The sequence below is a fragment of the Poecilia latipinna genome, unplaced genomic scaffold (assembly GCF_001443285.1).
Source record: "Poecilia latipinna isolate Pla-1442-1.1 unplaced genomic scaffold, P_latipinna-1.0 Scaffold745, whole genome shotgun sequence".
Taxonomy (NCBI): Eukaryota; Metazoa; Chordata; class Actinopteri; order Cyprinodontiformes; family Poeciliidae; genus Poecilia; species Poecilia latipinna.
The window spans coordinates 56,387-76,643 of NW_015113361.1; the positions used below are offsets into that span (position 1 = coordinate 56,387).

The 20,257-nt window shown below is 40.7% G+C and overlaps 1 protein-coding gene across 3 annotated transcripts; it reads left to right on the top strand.

Moving 5' to 3' along the window:
- The first annotated feature begins 3,819 nt into the window (after positions 1-3,819).
- zc3h12b (zinc finger CCCH-type containing 12B) lies at positions 3,820-20,156 on the top strand. Of its 3 annotated transcripts, XM_015045802.1 has the most exons (7): positions 3,820-4,323; positions 6,133-6,164; positions 7,983-8,787; positions 8,865-9,004; positions 9,802-10,036; positions 10,585-10,691; positions 10,792-20,156. In XM_015045802.1, exons 3-7 carry the CDS (start codon positions 8,129-8,131, stop codon positions 12,216-12,218), a joined length of 2,568 nt encoding a protein of 855 aa, XP_014901288.1. In that variant the 5' UTR covers positions 3,820-4,323; positions 6,133-6,164; positions 7,983-8,128; the 3' UTR covers positions 12,219-20,156. The 3 variants fall into 3 exon arrangements, with proteins under 3 accessions (XP_014901288.1, XP_014901287.1, XP_014901289.1); XM_015045801.1 differs by lacking the exon at positions 6,133-6,164; XM_015045803.1 differs by lacking the exons at positions 3,820-4,323; positions 6,133-6,164 and adding an exon at positions 7,453-7,522.
- The last annotated feature ends 101 nt before the right edge of the window (positions 20,157-20,257 follow it).

The window sequence follows — 20,257 nt, forward strand, 5'->3', positions numbered from 1 at the left end:
TTGTGGGTGGGGGGGGGGCCAGAATACAGTAATACCGTAATTTGTTGCGAGTTCAGGCACTGTGTTGGTTTTGTTCTTTGAGCAAGGTGATGTTCATGCACGGCTCATTTTGTGCACCAGTAAGAAAATGTATACTTGCGTCTTGAATTTGGGGGCGGGGGGAAATCATAGCATAGCTGTTTATTGCATGGATCTTGTTCTTGCCATTGAGCTGGCTTCTCAGGACTTGCCTTATTCGTTGGAGGTATTTGGCTGTGGCTCCTTTCCTTGTGACCTCATCGAGGTTGCCATTTGCTTGTGGTATTCCCAGGTACTTGTAACTGTCCTCAATGTCTGCTATTGTTCCTTCTGGGAGTGATACCTAGTCCGAATGACATCCCAATGTCAGTGCTGTAGATCCTGGTGGTGTGGATCAGTGAGTCGATGTCTCGCTCGCTCTTGGCGTACAGCTTGATGTCATCCATGTAGAGGAGGTGACTGATTGTGGCCCCATTCTTAAGTCGGTATCCGTAGCCAGTCTTGTTGATGATTTGGCTGAGGGGGTTCAGGCCTATGCAGAACAGCAGTGGGGACAGAGCATCTCCTTGGTATATGCCACATTTGATGGACACTTGTGCAAGTGGTTTGCAGTTGGCTTCAAGGGTGGTTTTCCACAGCCCCATCGAGTTTGCAATGAAGGCTCTTAGAGTCCTATTGATGTTGTACATCTCTAAGCATTCAATGATCCAAGTGTGTGGCATTGAGTCATAGGCTTTATATACTTTTATATATATATATATATATATATATATATATATATATATATATAAGACCCTTATTTCTACACTCTTCTTATATGAACTTAAATACATGCTCTATTTTGTAACAATTACCAGAGTAACAGTAGCCAGTAGCATAGGACTGTTTTCCACCTAATTCCCCATATCAGCCATGATTTTCCAAGCGCTCCTTTTTACTAATTTTTATTTTTCGCTTGTTTCAGTAGTATTTTGAGTTTCTGTGAGATAAAAAGATCTTATTTAGAGAGCTGTCATCATGTTCTAACCACACTTTACCTGAACATGTTATCATTATCTTTTTTTTGGCAGTCTGCTCAAATGTTTCTGTAGAGTTTTCTGTAAAACCTGCATCCTGTTTCTGCTGACTATCTCTGCATAGGGACACAATTCACTGATAATTTGTGTTTACTGACCAAAACAGAGATCAGAACTAGAGTTAATAGAAATAAAGTATGATAGAAAGTTAAAAATAGGACAATAAGGCTATGGGACAAACTGGCAGCTTATTGATATGACCTGGCGAAGGGGCAAACTAACTCAGACCGGCTTTTGTGTTTATCCAAAGTAGCATTTGTATCTCATTTTGTCTTGTACAGCTGATTGTTTTGAACAGTTTGACTCACTGTGATGGACAGGAGGTAATATAAATGTTTAAAGCAATTCAGACATGTGCTATAAGAAAGATAACGACCTGCTGCATTAAATAAAATGCCCTGAAGTCCAAATTTAAAAAAAAAAAAAAAGAAAAAGCATTGCTCCTTGTATGTTTGCACACGACTTTCTTAGATGCTGACTGAAAGGGTTTGAGGAGGTGGTTGTGTAATTTACAGTGAAAATGCCAACACTGTCATCTCGTTAAGCTACTGAATTTAACTGGAATGTTGTAGACATTCAGGTCTCAACACTAAATCTCACACTCTGTTCTGTATTATCGCCACTCATCGGCCTGGGTTTTATTGTGCAGCGGCTTCCTTTTTCCACTGCTGCCTTTCAGCAATGAATGCTTTTGCTTTAAATGTCTGATCATGTTCATGCTTACAGTCACTCTTGCAGTAGTGAGGTCTGTTTTGAGCTCTATAGATTTATTCTCACATCAGATTAGTTATAAGGGAAAAAAACAGCAGTTTATCAATTCATAAAGAGAAATATCAAATGCCTTGAATTTAGTTTTCTTAAACAGAGACACGTTTTGTCACAGATTTAAAATACATTGAGTGGAACTAAAAAAAAAAAAAAAGAAAAGTGCCTGTTGGCTAATTTATCTCCCATAAATAAGTGTAGGGAACATACAGATGGTTCTAGTTAACGATGGTGATAGGGTTTTAACTTTAGCTGTCACATTTCATTTACATGTAGTAAACTTTGCAAGGCAAAACTACTGTATTTGTTTAGCTCATTTCTCATGCAAATGGGGAAAAGACTAAATAATATTTATCTAAGAGATACTAAAGAGAAGCAGTTAAATAAAAGTGAAGTTGAAAACATGTTTACTGTGCTTGCTACAGGCCTGGAAATGGCCAAAACCACCATTTTGTGCTTTTTTTTCCCTTCCTCCTATCGTTTATTTGGATAAACTTCGTATACTAGCTAAAAACATGCACTCAGTCATTGAATTCAAGTGTGCTGAATCAACAAGTAGTGTTTTGTTTGAATTTGAAATCATATTTTTAAAGAAAGCTGGTTTCACCTTGTGTCATTTTCTTGTGAAACAATGTTTTTAACAGCATTTTCAGAAACAATGTATTTGTATTTATATTTTCAACTATTTGTAGATTGTAATGTGGACATAATTGTTTCAAATTGTCAATACTGTATTTTGAGTTCTCCAACTCTTTTTTTCCTTTTTTATCGAGTTGCATTATCTGTCTGAAAATCTGTTACAATTTGTCTGAATAGAATACTGCCTTACATAAGAATAAACACGACAACAGTTTAGCTCTAGTTTTGTTTTTTCCTCTTTTTTTTTCCAGTTCACCAGCAATCAGTTCACCAAGTCTGTGGTTGAAAGTGTGCCTTGACTGTGAAAACTATTTTAACCACACATATTCACACCACCAGTTGAGAGAAGTTCATATTTTCAGGTTCAAACACCTAAAAGTTTGTGCAAATAGAAAGCTACCTGCACTGCAAATGTGACTTTGTTAGGCTTGGCTCTGAATGAGATTCCCACAAGACTATATGAATTAAAATATCATGGATTTATTAACAAAAATGTGTAGCTTTAGCTGATTTGTTCATATTATTTCCCTATTCCTACTTGAAACAGAGTTGCTGTAATAGGAGTGATTGGTGGCACTCCTGTAATTTCCATACAAGGACCCTGTTATTTTTTTCTCAACAGGAAATCTTGTCAAACATTCATTTTTATTTATTCATTTATTTTGCAAACGAGGGAAAAGTGTAGCAGCCTACTTTTAGTGAGGTGGCCAGCTTTTAGAGCAGCATGTGAGGGAGGGGCAGCGCTGTGTTGCTCTGTGCTCCACAGCCAGGAAAAATGCTACACTCTGGCATGAATGTGTTCCAACAAGTCGGTGTGTAAAAGCATATTTTGACGTAAAGGCTGTTGTTTAAAACACCTGCTAAATGATGTTCTCAGTTTTAAAAAGGTAAAAGTTATCTTTCACATATGATTCCGACTGTTGATAGGGAGTCTTTTCAGAGTGGGCTGGTATGATGCCTTGAACAAAAATATTAGTTTTAGAATATTTATACTTATGTATAATATTATATATTTATTCTTATGTACCATACACCTGAGAAAGTCAAAACTTAGACCACTTCTGCCTACCACTAATTTATCTGTGTTCCTTCAATGTTGAAATCAGGTCTACTGCTCAGTTTTGTACCACAAATCTGTACTTTACTCTCAAAAAGTTGAATTTATCATTTGAAAGAGGGGAAAGTGTTGCCTTTTTTCAGCTAGTTGGTCAGCAGTGTTGAGCAACAGGTTGGGAAACTAATTAGTTGAAATTTGTTTCATCCAATTTCTGGTCAATCCAGCACTTTGGCTCATTACAGGGACTTTAAAACACAGTGGGAGTTGTTCCGCTTCATCAGAATAAAACAAGGATAAAGACAGAGGGGCCTGTGTGCCATGTGCAGTATTTACATAATCTCCTTGTAAAATGAGCTATTTTGCCTGTCTATTCAGGTTTTATACGACTGCAGAACCACTCAAGCGCAGCTTATAAAGATATAACATCTTAAATTCAGTATTTACTTTTACATACATTTTAAGCGTGAGAAAAACTTTATGGATTTGCCGCAGCTCTTATTTTCGAGGGGTAAGTTTGTCTTTCAGCGCACAAACTAAGAGGAGCGACCGTCTAAATTCAGGTAGAGAAAGAAAGCAAAGTTAGCGACGCTATTTTCAGCCCGGTGCCATTTACTTGTTTCCCTCGCGTTATCTGGCAACCCCGAGCTAACTGCGACAGCGCCAATGGCAGCAAAACAGAACTGTTAGAAGCGAGGAGGATGACAGCAACAAGGTGAGAGGAGATGATGAAGAGGATGAGCGCCGTCTGAAGCCAACCATGGCAGCGAGGTATGTGCGCACTGTGAGGAGAGTCGTGATGTGTTGCTGTTGCTTTGCCGTCGTCTTAATTATTAAATGAATGTCAACTTTATTTCAAGTTACGGGTAGTAATCCGGCTAAATTGTTAGCAGATGCTCAGCAGCTGATGCTAACCAGCTTTAGCATCGAGGCGTTAAAGGTAGCCTATGATTGCCCTAAGTTGGCTAATAGAGGGGACGTTAGCTAAGCAGCGTTGCATAGCTTCGATACCGTTAACTTGAGATACCGGGGGTTGCCTGACCGAATAGTAGTAACTCATGTCGACCGTTAATTGGATCAATTTCTAGTCATTTCCCAACAGGTTAACTCGCATTGAGCTGGTAGATGTGTATTGCTGAAACGTTGGCTGTGTTGTTTGAGGTTAGCTCAGTGATATTAGAATGTTTGAATAGCATCGTGTGCTAACCGCAACCCGGGCCTGCGGGTGTCAAAGCGGGGATTTTTGCTTAAATTTAGGCTTTAAGGGAATGTTCTGTACGGAACTCTGAACAGTCGTTCAAAAAGTGGCATAAATATAATTCCTCACCCGCTGTCACGTCGTTTAACTTTCCCCTATTTAGGTTGTCTACACTCAAGATGCTTTTTTTTTTCTCGTGTTGTCGTGTCAACTTGTTGGACTGCATGCACTGTGCAGCATTATTGACCTCAATACTCGGTAAAATGATCCAGGAGAGACTTTGTCAGTGGGTTTAGTGTATGAATAGAGGTAAAAGTCGGTCAACGTTTTCAGAAAACTTATATTTAGGTTCGTCTGTTCTTACAACTTTATGTTTTTGGATATTTTTTAAAGAAGTAAATGTCTAGTGTTTATTTTTTTAGTATTATAAGTGGGTTAAGTTTGCATGATCAAGTTCATGCTAAGAAATACCCAGGGAAATCGAAACTGGTTATTCCTGTTATTCCCCTCTTGTTTCAATCTACAACCAGCAGCATGTTCTCCATTGCACTGTTGTACACTTATGAAGTATGAGATGAAAAATTGGGGACATATTGAGGTATAAATGGAGATAATCTCATCATACCTTTATTTTATTTTCTGTTGGAGTCAAATTTAAAACCACTATCAAAGAACCTGCTGAACTTTTTTTTTTATTTTCTGTTGCAGTTTTTAGAATAAAAAAATATATATAACTTCTTCTGTACTTGGAAGAGCAGACCAAATATTGACAAACACTTATGTTTCTATCTTGTGTATTTTCCATAGAAATGGATAGAGCATTTGCAAATTTCTGCTTTGCTAGAGCAATTATCAAGTGTTATAGTAGTCATATCTGGTGTAATAAACTATTTAAACCCCCCAAAAGTTATTCTTTTATGATTGTATTTTTTTCAAAATGATGGCCATTGTACTCTTTTTTTTTTTTTTTTTTTCCAGGTGCTGTTTTGACTTGTTTGTAAGCAGATATTTTCCAGGTTAGGTTATTTATTTGGTGTGTGTGTGTGTGTGTGTGTGTGTGTGTGTGTATAAACGAGCAGGTTGGTCCATCAGTGAGATTTAGGGGAACAATGCTAAGGTGGCAATCAGCTGTTCCTCCTGACCCAGCAGCAGAAATGTCACTGGTCCAATGAGTCAGATGATGGGAGCATAGTGCCATCATCTGATCAAAGCCAAAACAGTAATGGGATCATAATATTTCGCTTGGCTGCATGCCCTGGAAGAGATTTTTCTTTTGTTGATGCTTCCGAATGAGAAAAATCCACTATCACAAAGACGTTATAGTTTTACATTTTTGTTTATTTAGAAGTGAAAAGCTGTCCTCCTTTTTGTGTTGTGTCCAGGAATGTGGTTGTGCTAATGGACTTTTAAGCAGGTAAACATCTAGCCTATTGCAATATTGACTTTTCCTCTGTGTTTACTGCCACATTATTGTCAAGCTGTTTGTCGCTCTCTTTTCTCACCCTTCACTTTGCTTACAGGCAGTTTTCTGCTCTAGGAAAGCGTTTTCTCGGGACGAGTTGCAGCATTTCTGCATAAAGCAGCAAAAGAACTGAAAGCGAAACTGATCCGAATTGATACAGAAGCCAGAGTGCTGATAATGTGCCGCTTATCTGGAAGTAACTTTAGAAAATTTCCAAGTAATGATTTCAGAATCCGTCGGAGGAAAATCAATCTAGTTCATCTGTACTTGGTGCTGGCGGAAAAAAAGCAAAACAAAAAAAAAACGTCCTCGTTGTCCTGCTCCAACTTGTTGCTATGAAACATGAGATGATGCGTATGCAGAGATGGTCCAGAGGCCTTGCTGAGACGAAGACTGTGAATCCGGAGGTGGAAGGGAGAGGATTTGAAAGAGCTCTGCTACTTTGAACATGCGTCGACACGGTCATAAAATGACTCAAGTGAAAGTAGGCAGTGTGAGCTGTTTCACCGTATCTGCCACCGGTTCTCCAAGTTCCACAGCGAATGGCTCGGCCACCTTCCTCTCAGCTTCCTGTTTAGATATTCAGACCATAGCCTCGTCCTTCACCGCCGTCGTAAAAGTTGCAATCAGATCCCATAAGCCCACTTAGACAGATAAGGACATTAATTTAGCTTTTGACTGCCCCCCTTACCCCCCCAACACCGCTGTGTATTATTTCTTTGAGTGGATGGCATTGTGATAGCACAACATGCATTTACTGCAGTCAAAATATCTTATTTTCAGTGGTCGGATAGAGAATCAGTGTTATCAGCTTTTGTTTTTGCAAAGTTTGCTGCCTCTGGATGTTTTGCGTTTGAACTGTGGAGTAACCGAAAGCGTTCTGCATTTACTGGCTGTATAAAGAGACATGATGAGCCGTGTTTGTGTTAGTCGTGACTGGTAAAAAGGAGTTAGCTGATGACAAGGCTGTGTTGCTAGGCAACGCACATCATGGGCTGTGCCTCTTGAAGCTTGAAGCTCGCTGTACTCTGCAAGACTAGAGGAAAGTGTGTTCCAGTGTGTCTTCTTAATAAAGCACTTCCTATAAAACGCTTGCTTATCAGTATCTGTGTGTTTTTGTTTTTAAATGTTTTTTAATGTATTTAAGCAAAACAGTGCTGCACGGTGTACACTGCAGGCTCCGCCGCAGAACCGCACTGCTTTACCTTAAAAAGCAGCCCGCACGCTCCCGGTGGAATTCGACTCAGTTCCGATTGTCTGTCGGAGGGCTGGAGGCGCAGGGATACGCTGCTCAGCCCACACGATTTCAGGTTATTCTAACTCGTGCACTCACCTCATGTGTGACTGGCTCAAACATTGCTTGTGAGACCAGTGAGGCTCTTGTGCTCATGGAGAGCACAAGTTGTTCTGTGGTGCATTAGCACATTTTGTACCAGACCTGTGGGTTTTTCCATTTTAAACAGCAGTCAGCTGAAGAGACAGTAAAACTTTTCTGCTTATTGTTATTTTACATTCTCCAAAAGCTCAACAGGAACATGAGCAAAGTCGTTGCTGTAGTATTTTTGTTGCATTTGGTGGTATATATGAATATATAATTTATATTTGTGCATTGACATTGTAATGTAACATTGGGTTTGAAAGAATAAATGAGATCTTTTTTTTTTCATCGTTTTAATCTGACGCAAAATAAATAGTCTTGATAGTAAACGGCAACTTCATGAAAACATCCATATCGCCAATGCTGACCCTTTGCGTTTTGCTCTTTTACAGGATTACATAGTTCAATTTGTCTGCTGAAAAGGGGAAGAGCATCCATTTCGACCTGCGTAACGAGTCTCAACACCGAGTATGATTCCTTGGCGGCGGCGGAGGTGAGGAAGCATGGCGCGGAAAGCTGAGGCGCCGAGACGGCCGTGATGACAGCATGGTCCATGGTGGAGAAGCTCAAAATGGAAAAACGCCCATGCAGGGAGCAGAACATTGACTCAAGAGAGGCCCATCATGCCACGGACGAGTCCGAGGACGGTAGCAGCTCCGAGAGCGAGTCGGAGGAGCACCAGTGGCGGCGGCAGCCCCACAGGGCTCAGCTGGGCAACAGCAGCTGCAGGAAGAGGGAGCCCCTCGCCGTCACCAAACCCCACCGCCAGCTCTGCCGCTCTCCGTGCCTCGACCGGCCCAGCTTTTCCCAGAGTAGCACCCTGCAAGACTTTCGCGACGACGACTCCGGCGGCGGCAGTGCCGGCGCCGCGTCAGGCCTCAAGCCCGCCAGCGGAAGGGAGTACCAAACCAAGATGGAGTTTGCTTTGAAGCTGGGCTACTCCGGAGACCAGGTGGAGACGGTGCTCAACAAGTTGGGGGCCACGGCGCTCATCAACGACGTTCTCGCCGAGTTGGTCCGCCTCGGGAATAAAGCGGAGCACGAAGCTCAACCCTGCAGCGCCGCCGCCCCGTCAACGTCACGGCCCCCCTGTGTGAAAGAAACCGTCAGTCCGGAAGTTTCAGTAGAAGAAGAATCCGTGGATACGTACGATAACCTTCGACCCATCGTCATCGATGGGTCTAACGTGGCGATGAGGTAATGCAGACAATCTGACCGGCATCTATTCTTATAGATGTGATCCCACTTCATTCAGTGTTGCTGTCTTCTTCCAGCCACGGGAACAAGGAGGTTTTCTCTTGTCGCGGTATCCAGCTGGCGGTCGAGTGGTTTCGAGAGAAAGGACACAAAGACATCACTGTGTTTGTCCCCGCTTGGAGGAAGGAGCAGTCGAGACCCGACGCTCTCATCACAGGTATACAACGTTTCTGTAGGCAGCTGCTGTTCTTCCACATCACGGAAAACATCCGAACGTTAAGGCCCTTTGATTAGGAGGCGAAATACAACCATTATAACAAGTTAATCATAAACAGCACCTCACACTTCTTGAACTTCAGACTTGGTTACAGTCCAACCAAACCTCAGTGCTCTGGCATTTTTGGACCAACAGAAAATTTTCAAAATTCTTTTGCTGTAAATACATCTGCGAGTGAGTGTGTTCCTCGTTTAGATTTACGTTTAAACTTAAACTGGGCTTTTCTGATACAGTTGATGTAAATCACTGCATTGTAGATCTGGGTTCATGTTTTGGGTCAAGTCTTACTGGAATGTTAAGCCCGGCCCAGGTTAGGTCTTCTGCAGCCATGGTTTCGAATGCAATAATTATTGAATAGTGAATAAAAGTGAGGGGGAAAAAAAAACATTCTAAACGTGAGTTTTGTTGTTTTTCCAACTTAACTGAACTTTATCTCTTAACTATTTATTTTGGGGCCTTAAAGGAAAGGGGCTGAATACAAATTGCCATGACATTTTTAATTGTAATAAACATTGTATAGTCTTTCTTCCACTTTCTTTCCACTTCCATTTTGTGCCTCTTTGTGTTTGTCTAGCATATACAATTCCAATAGATTACATTGAAGTATCACTTAGCAATCTGTCAAAATAAGGAAATATCCATGTGTATAAATACTTTTGCAAGGACTTAAGTTTTTTTTATTATTATTATTATTATTATTATTATTATTAAATATTTTCAATAAATTTGTCTTTCAGATCAAGAAATCTTGCGCAAACTGGAGAAAGAGAAGATCCTAGTTTTTACCCCGTCTCGAAGAGTCCAGGGCAGGAGAGTGGTGTGCTACGATGATCGCTTCATAGTGAAGCTGGCTTACGATTCTGATGGAATTATTGTGTCAAATGACAACTACAGGGACTTGCAAAACGAGAAGCCAGAGTGGAAAAAATTTATAGAAGAGCGCCTCCTGATGTATTCATTTGTCAATGACAAGTAAGAATTTGGTAGAAGCAACATTAGACTTGTTTCACTGCATGACTGAAGTAATGAATTGTGTTGAATTGGTCTTTGTTAGAAATGTATTATTTAATTTAAAAGATGTTTATTGGTGTAAAAAAGCATTTCACTTAAATGTGAATGTGGAGCCATCAGTTTATGAACTTAAGCTCAACTTAAACTTTAAATGGCTCAAAAAAACTGAAGGAGGCTTTAAAGCTCTCCAATGTTGCTAAATTGAAACAATTCTGAAAAGTCTGCCATGTAAAAGACTAATTAGAAATCTGTATTTTGTATTTATACAGATTTTTTGTCTGCTGTATTTTTTTTTAATCTAAAACATTCAAGTGTGACAACAAACTAAAGGTAAACTAAATCTGTAACGGGAAAATGCATTTCCTCCATGCTGAACCTACAGCCTTAGCTTTCAGGTCACTGGATGGTAATCTTTGGTTATTTGGATATTATGACTTATTTCATGTTGTGGCAAATTTTCCCCATTGAATTAGTTGAAATGTTACAATTAATGGTTCTCTTTGTAACAGATTTATGCCACCTGATGATCCGCTGGGAAGACATGGGCCGAGCTTAGAAAACTTCCTCCGCAAGAGGCCTGTGGTTCCAGAGCACAAAAAGCAGCCTTGCCCTTATGGTGAGCTCCTGTTTAAAACCGCCAGATCCTCACATAAGCCTTAAATGTTTAAAGTTGCTGACATGGATTGTTTGTTTTTGTTTTTTATTTTTTAAACCAGGGAAAAAGTGCACGTATGGTCATAAGTGCAAATACTACCATCCGGAGCGTGTGAACCAACCACAGCGATCCGTGGCCGACGAGCTGCGAGCCTTCGCCAAACTGTCCGCGGTAAAAACAATGAGCGAAGGGGCTTTGGCTAAATGTGGTACAGGTCCAGCCGCCGTTAAGGGGGACGTCGGCTCCGAAGCGAAACGCGTGGCGCCTAAACGCCAGTCCGACCCCAGCATCCGCTCGGTGGCCTGCGAACCCGTAGAGGCGCTCTCCGTCGCCCGGAAGTCCGAGACGAATTCAGTGCCTTCCCTCGTGTCTGCTCTCAGCGTGCCCACCATGCAGCCCGCCAAGAGCCACGCAGCCGGGGCGTTAAACACCCGCTCAGCCAGCAGCCCCGTTCCAGGCTCTCTGCAGTTTGCACACAACTCTCTAGAGCACATGTCCAGCATACAGTACCCCCCCATTTTAGTCACCAACAGCCACGGCGCCTCCGTGACGTACAGCGAACAGTTCCCCAAGTATGACTCGGTCAGCGACCACGGATACTACTCGCTCCACAGCGATTTTTCCAACATGAGCATGAGCAGCATGCACAACGTGGACAGTTTCTGTAGCATGGAGCACGAGCATGTGTACCAGAGAACCCCCAGCCACTGCCCCGAGTCCTGCCTCAGCCACTCCAACAGCGACTCGTTCTCCTCCTACGGAGAGCTGTACCCGAGCTCCGTGGACAGCAGCCTGGAGGAGAGCATCAAGGGGCAGCAGCAGCAGGCTCCGGCGCAGGCGAGGATGCAGGCCTTCTCCCACGGGTTTCGCCACGACGCGCTCACCAGAGTCCAGAGTTATGGACAGGAGGAGCCTAAGCAAGGTCCTCGCAAGCAGTCCGGGGCGCACCTCGCACCTCACATCCAGCACGCCACGGTGGGAGCCCGCTCCTCCTGTCCTGGAGACTACCCGCTCGCCCAGAACGTCCTGCCGCCATTGTCCTCGCAGCCGACGCGGTCTCTAGGGATGACGCGCATGGACAGCATATCGGACTCTCGGCTGTACGACAGCAACCCGATGAGGCAGAGGCGGCCGCCGCTGTGCCGCGAGCAGCATGCGAGCTGGGACCCGCTGCCCTGCGGCAACGAGTCCTACGGATATCACTCGTATCCGCTCAGTAACAGCCTGATGCCGTGTTGCGAGCGGGTGATGGTCCGCAGCATGCCAGACAAAATGGAGCAAATCTGGAACTCGCCGTGGGAGAACCCGTCCGCGGCCGAGCACCAAGAGCGGTACGTCATTCCAGATCACCAGTACCAAACATACAGGAACCTCTGCAACATCTTCCCCGCGTACATCGTCCACTCGGTCATGGAGAAGAACCCTCATTTAACAGATCCACAGCAGCTCGCAGCTGTGATCGTTACAAAACTGAGGTCATGCCACTGAGCAGCGTTTAGAGTAAATGAGGAATTTGATCAGAGATTAGGCATTTATTCGCTGTGGCTGCATGTGCAGCTCTCAGGAGCTTCTTATTCTGTCTTGTATTGTTGGAAATCGTGTGGATCAGATTATAGGTCTACGAAAAAATGGCATATATTGGCGGTAAAAAAGAAAAACAAACTCATGGTAGAAGATGTTTTTTATCTGAAGTGTAGTGTAGCCGATATGAAAAGTGGAACTCTTTTTAAGGAACTCATTCATAACACATTCACACCGCCTGAGCAGGAGCAGCAAAGCTACATTTGTTCAGTGTCGCTCAGTTTTAGAGAATATCTAACGGAGTGTTAATACGTTTAATAAGTATTGAATTTTTTTAAACATTCACATAGCATTTCTTATATTTGAATGTACTCATTAAAACAGACTCGGTAGCTATAAATGTGGTGATATGCCTTAACCGTTGCCAAATTATGTCCCATTACAACCAGAAACTTCAGTGTGTTTATTGAAGAGTTATGTGATATGCAAAGGTTTTTAGTCTCTTTTAATCTAATAACCCTAAATAAAATCCAGTGCAACCTGTTGCCTTCAGATGTGTCAAAAAGGTCTAAAAGCATTCCCCTGAACACACCATCTCCATGGTGACAGCATCATTTTCTTCAGAGGGAGAAGGGAAGGTGGATGAATCTAATGATGGTGCAGTCCTTCAAGAAAACTGGTTAGGAGCTGTAAAAAGGTAATACGTGGATAGAGGGACAGCAATCTAAACATCCAGCCAAAACTGCAATGGTAGGATTTATATCAAAGCATATTCTTGTGTTAGAAAAGGTCCAGTCAAAGTCCAGATCTGAATTCCATTAAAATTGGGTGGCATAACTTGCTGTTCATATCTGAACAAACTTGAGATAGTTTAATAAAAAATAAGCAAAATTTTAACAGAGACTTATTGCTATAATTCCAGTAAAAGATGCTTCTGTTCACTAAGGGGGCTGAATAAGTATGCACACCACAGTGTTCACATTTTTATTTGCAAATAAATTTGCTTTTACATAACCTTGTGTTGGCATATAACTTCTTAACAACAAAATGAAAAGTCTTGAGAAACAATTTGTCAAATTTCCACAGCTCTCAAAATACAGCAACAAGTTGAACACATTCCTTTCCTTTCTTTTCGTCAGTACACAGCTACATTAAAGCTGCTGCTTTTGTAGAAATGGTGAAGTTAGTTGTACTCGCCAAAGATACTCTGTTTTCATGGCAGTGCCATGTTATCCTCTGATGTACTTCTGAGGCATTTTAAGCTGCTAAAGGTGACACAGCTCAGTTGCTGCATCTCTTTCCTGAACTTTGCTACCTTAGCTATAGCTTCCTCTCTAATTGGCCTGGCGTTGCCTCTTCTGCTTACGCTGCTAACAGGGCTAAATGAAGGATTGCTTGTTTAGCTCGCTGACTGAAAATGGCCTCGAAGGTAACAAAAACCAAATTGTGACTAAGCATTGCAGAAACCTCCGTACGTATCGAGGCTTATTGTGTGTGCAAAAGAAACCAGCATTTTTAGAAGTATTAAACTCCCTCTAATAGTTAGGTTTAATAATAATTGAAATGCTCTCGCTATATATTATTATTTTATGAATTAGCTTGCTAGTTTAACCCTAAACCTGCTGGTCACATGGCAACAATTTGTTTGGCAATGACTCTCGTCAAGGACACATCTGTGTTTGTCCACATGTAGCTTTCCTGAAGACGCTGCTCAGGCCCTGTGAACATGTTTTGTTTCTGGTGCAGTGGAACTATAAATAGTCTTGCGTTGCAATGCCTCTGCTGTACATAGTACTTGTGATATATAAATATATATACATATATTTTTGTGCATTTATTTTCAAATGAAGTAAGAGGGAGGTAGGTATATACCTCACAGCATGACCTATGACTTTATGGCCTTATATCTGAATGACCTCACGCTTTAGTCATTGTCTGATTGGTTCAAGTGGACGTTGTCATTAAAGCCTCCTAATTTTCAAATGTAAAGCACTATCACAATATCTAAAGAGATATATTTTCTCAAAAAAGCTACTATTTTGGTAGGATTTGACTGTGCACAAAGCAAGCCAAACAGAGATTTGACTTGTAGATGCGTGCACATATTTATGTACAGATGATCTCACGAAAGCCATTATTTTAAAGTTACTTATCAGCTGCTAGGAAATGCCAAAAAAATAAAAAAAATAAACAGAATTTCTATAGTGGTACGAACTAGCATTATTGCAATTTGTTTCTTAGGGTCGATTGGAGTATAATCAAAAATAGTTCTGTATTTAGGATTTCAAAGTTCCTTTCCTGACCTTATTATATGCAGCATTCAGGATTTGACTAGGAATAAATCTGTCGAATCGCTTGTGCTGGTTGTTTTCAGTGTAAAAGTCATCACTAAATGTTTGTTCAAACTAGCAGAAGTTCTGTCAACTTCAAGTTTTCTGTGACGCCGTTGGGTTTTCAGGAGCAGGTTAAGTTTCACACTTTTTACACTCACTCAGTTGTTCCAGGTAGGAAGGCGCCAGTGTGAGAAATGCAGTGAGACCCCAGTTTCACCACAAATGCATAGAACATGCCACAATTAAAATAAGTGTATTTCCGGATTTAATTGGGCAATGTACTCTTTCAGTTTTCACACCGTGATAGAAAATACTTTCAAACAGGCACATTTGTCTTTGTTGTAAGCCAAGGAAAATCAAGTAGCCTTCTTTCAGCCAGCTGACAAGCAGAGCGCGACGGCGAGTGACAGGGGTTCCTATTTTCCAGGTCTGGATTAGTACGAAAAAAACCCCAGGAAAAATGATTTGTATTTCCGTACTCTATTTATCTATCTCATTTTTAAATATTGTATGCTCCCTTCCGATCCTTCTGTGTATCTGTTCTTCCATTTTTCAATGTTTCTTTCCTCCCTTTCTTATTGTTTTTGTCTTTTTTTTTCTCTCCACCATTAGTTCCTTACTCTACATTCCTTCTTTCAATCCTTCCTTGTATTCTTTCTTGTCTCCTTCTTTTCTTCATTTTTTTCCTCCATCCCTCTCCCGCTTCCTCCCTCCCTTCCATTTTTTTCCAGTTTTCACGTTTAAAGCCTTTCCCAACTGTAGAAATAAATGCTCCAGTGAACTCTAGTTTTTTTCAATGTAAACTGTAAGCACAGCTTGAAAGAAGATCTCAGTGGTTATGAAACCGTAACAGTTTTAAACCTTGATGTGTCGCTTGAGGTAGTGGGACGGTGTTTCTCTGACGAAGTCCGGGCTCAAAAAGTATACAGTGGAAAGTAAAGCGTTTACGGTGGAAAACTTATGTGTCCGCAGTTTATAGGGGCAGCCAATCACTCACACTCTAACAATAAACGCTCCTGAGGATTTGCAGATGACTTGTAACATTTTCCCTCCTAGACGTGGTTGAGTTTACGTTTTAGAAGCCGACGACACTATCTAGTTTCAGTAGGTATCAAATTTTAGATGGGATAAAAACATGGCTAATTGTATGCAAACTAATGTAAGTTAAGAATCTATGCTTTGTGAAAACCAATATAATGTGGCTTATTATGGTCCATGTAATGAATTCATGCCTTAAGCTCATCTTTTAACCAACCTGGCTTCCTATGTGCATGTCAGTGTGTTCAGTCTTTGAGAAGGGAGTTTTTCTCGCGGCGGTAAACGGCGTCCTCCACATTTGTTGGAAAACCCCTTAAAAGATATTAATAGTTTTGCAGTAACAGAATCTCAGACTGAAAATGTTGTACCAATAGATTAGGGAGCTTTTGAGATTTGTGACTTGGGTCTGGTTTTACATTTTAGTTGTTCCTCTGAAAAGTCTGAAAGTCCAGAACAAGCTGCTGCTTTGTGGCTCAACTTTTTAAAGTAGACTTTAAAGAGTATATTTTATCAGCAGAGGTAGGTAAGTAGCTGTTTTTTTTGTGTGGAATGGTATGTTCTCTTGTGTTTCCAATTTTGATGAATGGCTAACCGAAACTGGCTTCTGTGTCATGTCACTTTTTTTTTTTTTTTAACCCCAGTGGAACATAGACAGATAGTACTTTAAATTAACTTTTGGATTAAAACATTTTTTTTTAGTTTGAGATTATTTTCCTGCTATAAAAGATGAATTAATTTTAAGGCAGAGGATTGCTGAAAATGCAGTAGATATTTGTTAAAACCTGCCACACTGAAGCAGTGTCAGCCATCACAGTTTAACGTTTGCATCTGATTTTATGACGTTGCATTTTCCAGATGTAACGAGGCTGTAAAGGCTGTAATTATCGTCACATCTTGTAGACTACGTCTTCAAAACTGTAAGCAAAAGGGTTTTCTTATAAGCCAATAAAGCAAATTTAGAGGCAGAACTTCCTGTAGGGCTTTTAGTGGCAGGCTTGACTGCTGGAATACACACGTGTGTACAGTAACACATTTCACATGCATACATGCAGCCAGAGTAGAAGTAGTATGGAAGGCTGTGCGTTGCAGCACATTGCTCTCAGGATGCTTTCAGATTTTCCATTTAAAGTCTATTTATGCCAGAAACCATTGGTTACCATCCACAGTGTGTTCTGATCTAGCAGTGGTTTATTTTGTGAAAAATCCTACATGTAATATGTAGTAAAACCCAAAAGTTAGCTATGTACAGTTCAATATAGCAATGGCATTGCAAAACTTTGTACTTTTCTGTATATTCTCTTTATGCACCTTAAGATCCTGAACAGCGAGCTATAGGGTTGAGCTTTCACGCTGTGCAACTTCAGTGGGATTATTTAGTTGTTTATGTGAGGCAGAAACACAAAATGTGAAGTAAAGTGGCGAGGTTCGGACCAGAAATCTTGTCAGCGATTCAGCAGGTCCCCATCTCCTTATTTTAATGAGCACCTGCCTCCGCTGTGCTGCCCCCTTCAGGACAAACCGTGAAACAGGCAGCTACAGAAGTCAGTGAAGTTGCACCGTGAAAGCCAAACCGCATAGCAGGGCCGCACTTTGCCTGCTTTTAAAGGGAAATACCACTCATTTTTCTGGATTCAAGAAGGTCATATATTATTGCTATGTTCTTTAATATGAGAAATCCCCAGTTGGTAAGAAAAACAGCATTGTGGTGGTATTACTCGTTAACAGCGCTAACTGTGTGAGCCTCTCGGTGGTGCTTTAAAATATGGATTTATTTTTAATGTTTTGGGTACAACCGTGGTATATGAGCAGACATAGCGCATAAAGAGAAGAAAAAAATGTTGAATGTGTTCTGCCCAAACGACGTTTTTGGGCTTTGCTGACTTTGTTTTTTTCATGAAAAAAGACGAGGCCACTTGAGGCCGTCTGTCTGTTCATGAGAAGGTGAAACAAACTGCCTAAATGTTTCTACATGTGAAACAATCAGATTGCAAGGCTGCTGTCAAGGTTGTTTCTGGCATTTGGCTAAAGGTTTGCGTGCCATCCTTTTCCCCCTGGAGATTACTGGATTATCTGGACAAAAAAAGTGAATCTGAAACCCAGGAAACTTGTATTAAAATGAAGATTTAAAAAAAGTAATGCTGTTGTCTAATCTGAAAACTGGAACAGTCTTTTGCCCAGATGAACTCGGAGTAATTACCAAACGTGTGTTAAGGTGAGCTTAGTGATATTAGCCACAAAAAATGTACTTGATTGTAAAGTGTCTGCTTTATTTAGCATGAACAGAAAAATCACACGTCCCTTGCAAGTAAAAATTTCATGAAGTCAGCGGTGTAGCTTTAGTTGTGCATGTGGATAATTCAAATGAAGATCAAATTCTATGTGAAAAAGTTTCTTTTTTCCTTTTTTAAGTGATTTTTCTCCACTTATTTTGCACTTTGCAATTTAAAACCCTGAGCTAAATTACTTCATTTTTGTCCGTAGATAAGAAAAATCCAGACATATAGATAAGATTTTGAAAAATTTCTCCAAAAGTAATATTTGTGTTCTAAAACCAGATTCACCTCCTAACCTTGACTTATGCTAAACGAAGCACTGAAACTCCTTTTTAAACGCAAAATAGACATTGCAATGCAGGGATTAAATCAAAAACGAGTAATTTTACCTGATCAATGATTTACCATTCAGAAAATGACTTAGTAATTATAAAATATTTTGAATATATGGAGATAATCATGGTAATTCTGTCATTTTGTTCAAAGAGCCTGGACTTTGTTTTACTAGTACTAGATTAGACTCAATAAGTAAGACCTCGGATAAAAAAGAAATGTGCTCATCATTACTATTTTATTTTTGAAGTACTATAAAAAAAAACTACTGAAAGTCTGGAAATTTGAGTCAAAAGTACATCTTTTGCGATGAGAATATTTACAGGCGTATTCCAGAGATTTCTGGGCAATGGACTGCTCCCACAGCTGAAGTAAACCTCTCTCTGTTGCTGAAAAAAATACTTCCAGTGTTCCTGATGCAGAGGTTCGAACTCTAAGGCACCATTGGTGACGTTGCACCCCTTCCTTCTGGTTTCAATGTGCCGCAAACAGCTAAGCCACAAATGTCTAGAATTGACTTTTGCTTGTTGATACAAATTGTATCTATACCTTGAATGTAATAAAATATGAAATGTATAATATGAAAATAGTTTTATTTAAATGAATGGGAGAGGGGGGTAATAATGCCATAATGTTTGTGACACTATGTGTCACTGGGAGTAGCCCACTGGTATGTACTAAATCTTACTGGGTACAGTAGTTACTTTGCAGGGACGTTTATGTGCCACTTAAAAGTGCACAGATTCCCTGTGTACAGCAGTAAGCATCGTGTCCTCTCTGTAGATAGTTACACGTGTGTGTGTGTATATATAGAGAAATGTAACACCTGGGTTATTCATATACTTCTTCAGATAATTTGTGCGTTGCAACCCATGCATCTTCTTCTTCTGAATGAACGTTTTAATGGGAATCTTAAGTATTTTTGGATATATTTTGCCTAATGAAACTTGCCAAAGTTATTCTTCGGTGGCTTCGTCAAACATAGTCTCATGGTTTTTAGCGCACATGCTGTCGATGAACGACTTGTGTGTTTACACGGACACAGGACGGTGAATCCACACAGGAAGTTAGGAGTAGCCAGGCGAAAAACACAAATCCGGTTTTAGCCTGGTGGTTGAAGGACTAATTCAGAATTTTCCATGTCCAACCGAGATTTGTGTTTAATGTTCGCTACTCCGACGCTCTTAAGTTGGTGTTTATTGAAATGTTTGACAGTTGATTTAATGAGCAACTCTTAATGTTCACAAAGCACAGGTGTGTTGAGTCGTGATTTGTTTGACTATTTAATTATTCACAGTGTAATTTAGTAATTTCTGCATCCGAGGCCTGTTTTATTGAGGACTTTAAGGATGATATTGTCAGTTTCATTAAGTTCTGATTGAGTTGTTGTGGGAACAGAGCGAAACCAAAGTGACTCCAGATGTGACAACATATCTGTTGAAAAATGGTTCAAAAGCGTCGTGCGGTTTCGCGCGACCGTTCAGAATTGCTGGTGTACAAAATGCCACGGCGAAGCGTACACACACACAGACACACACACACCTAACTCGACTGTACATAAACAGAATTCAGTGTAATACTCAGGTTTAGTCACACAAACTTTATAAATCACAGACTTTGTTGTTTTCTGATGTGGAGAAATGCAGTGGTCACCTCCGTGGAGTAAATGTAGGTCTCTTGTTTGAGTAGACAATGTGTCTACGGTGTAAAAAGAATACAAAATAAAACGACAAAAAAAGGGAAATGTACAGCAAGTTTTGTGTTGTGATGATCAGCAGTATTGTTATCCACACTGGCTGGAATAAGCATTGATTTTATAGATCAAAATGAACAAAAATACTAGAGTATTTGAGTCTGTGGGCTCAAACAAAATGTAAGTCTTAATGACAAACTGTGTTTCTCCATAAATAAAGCAAACCTCTGTTCAACCATTGTTTGGTCTTTTTTTAACTTTTGACTAATGGCAGGATGTTGAGGACGAGTAGTCACACACACACACACACACACACACACACACACACACACACAC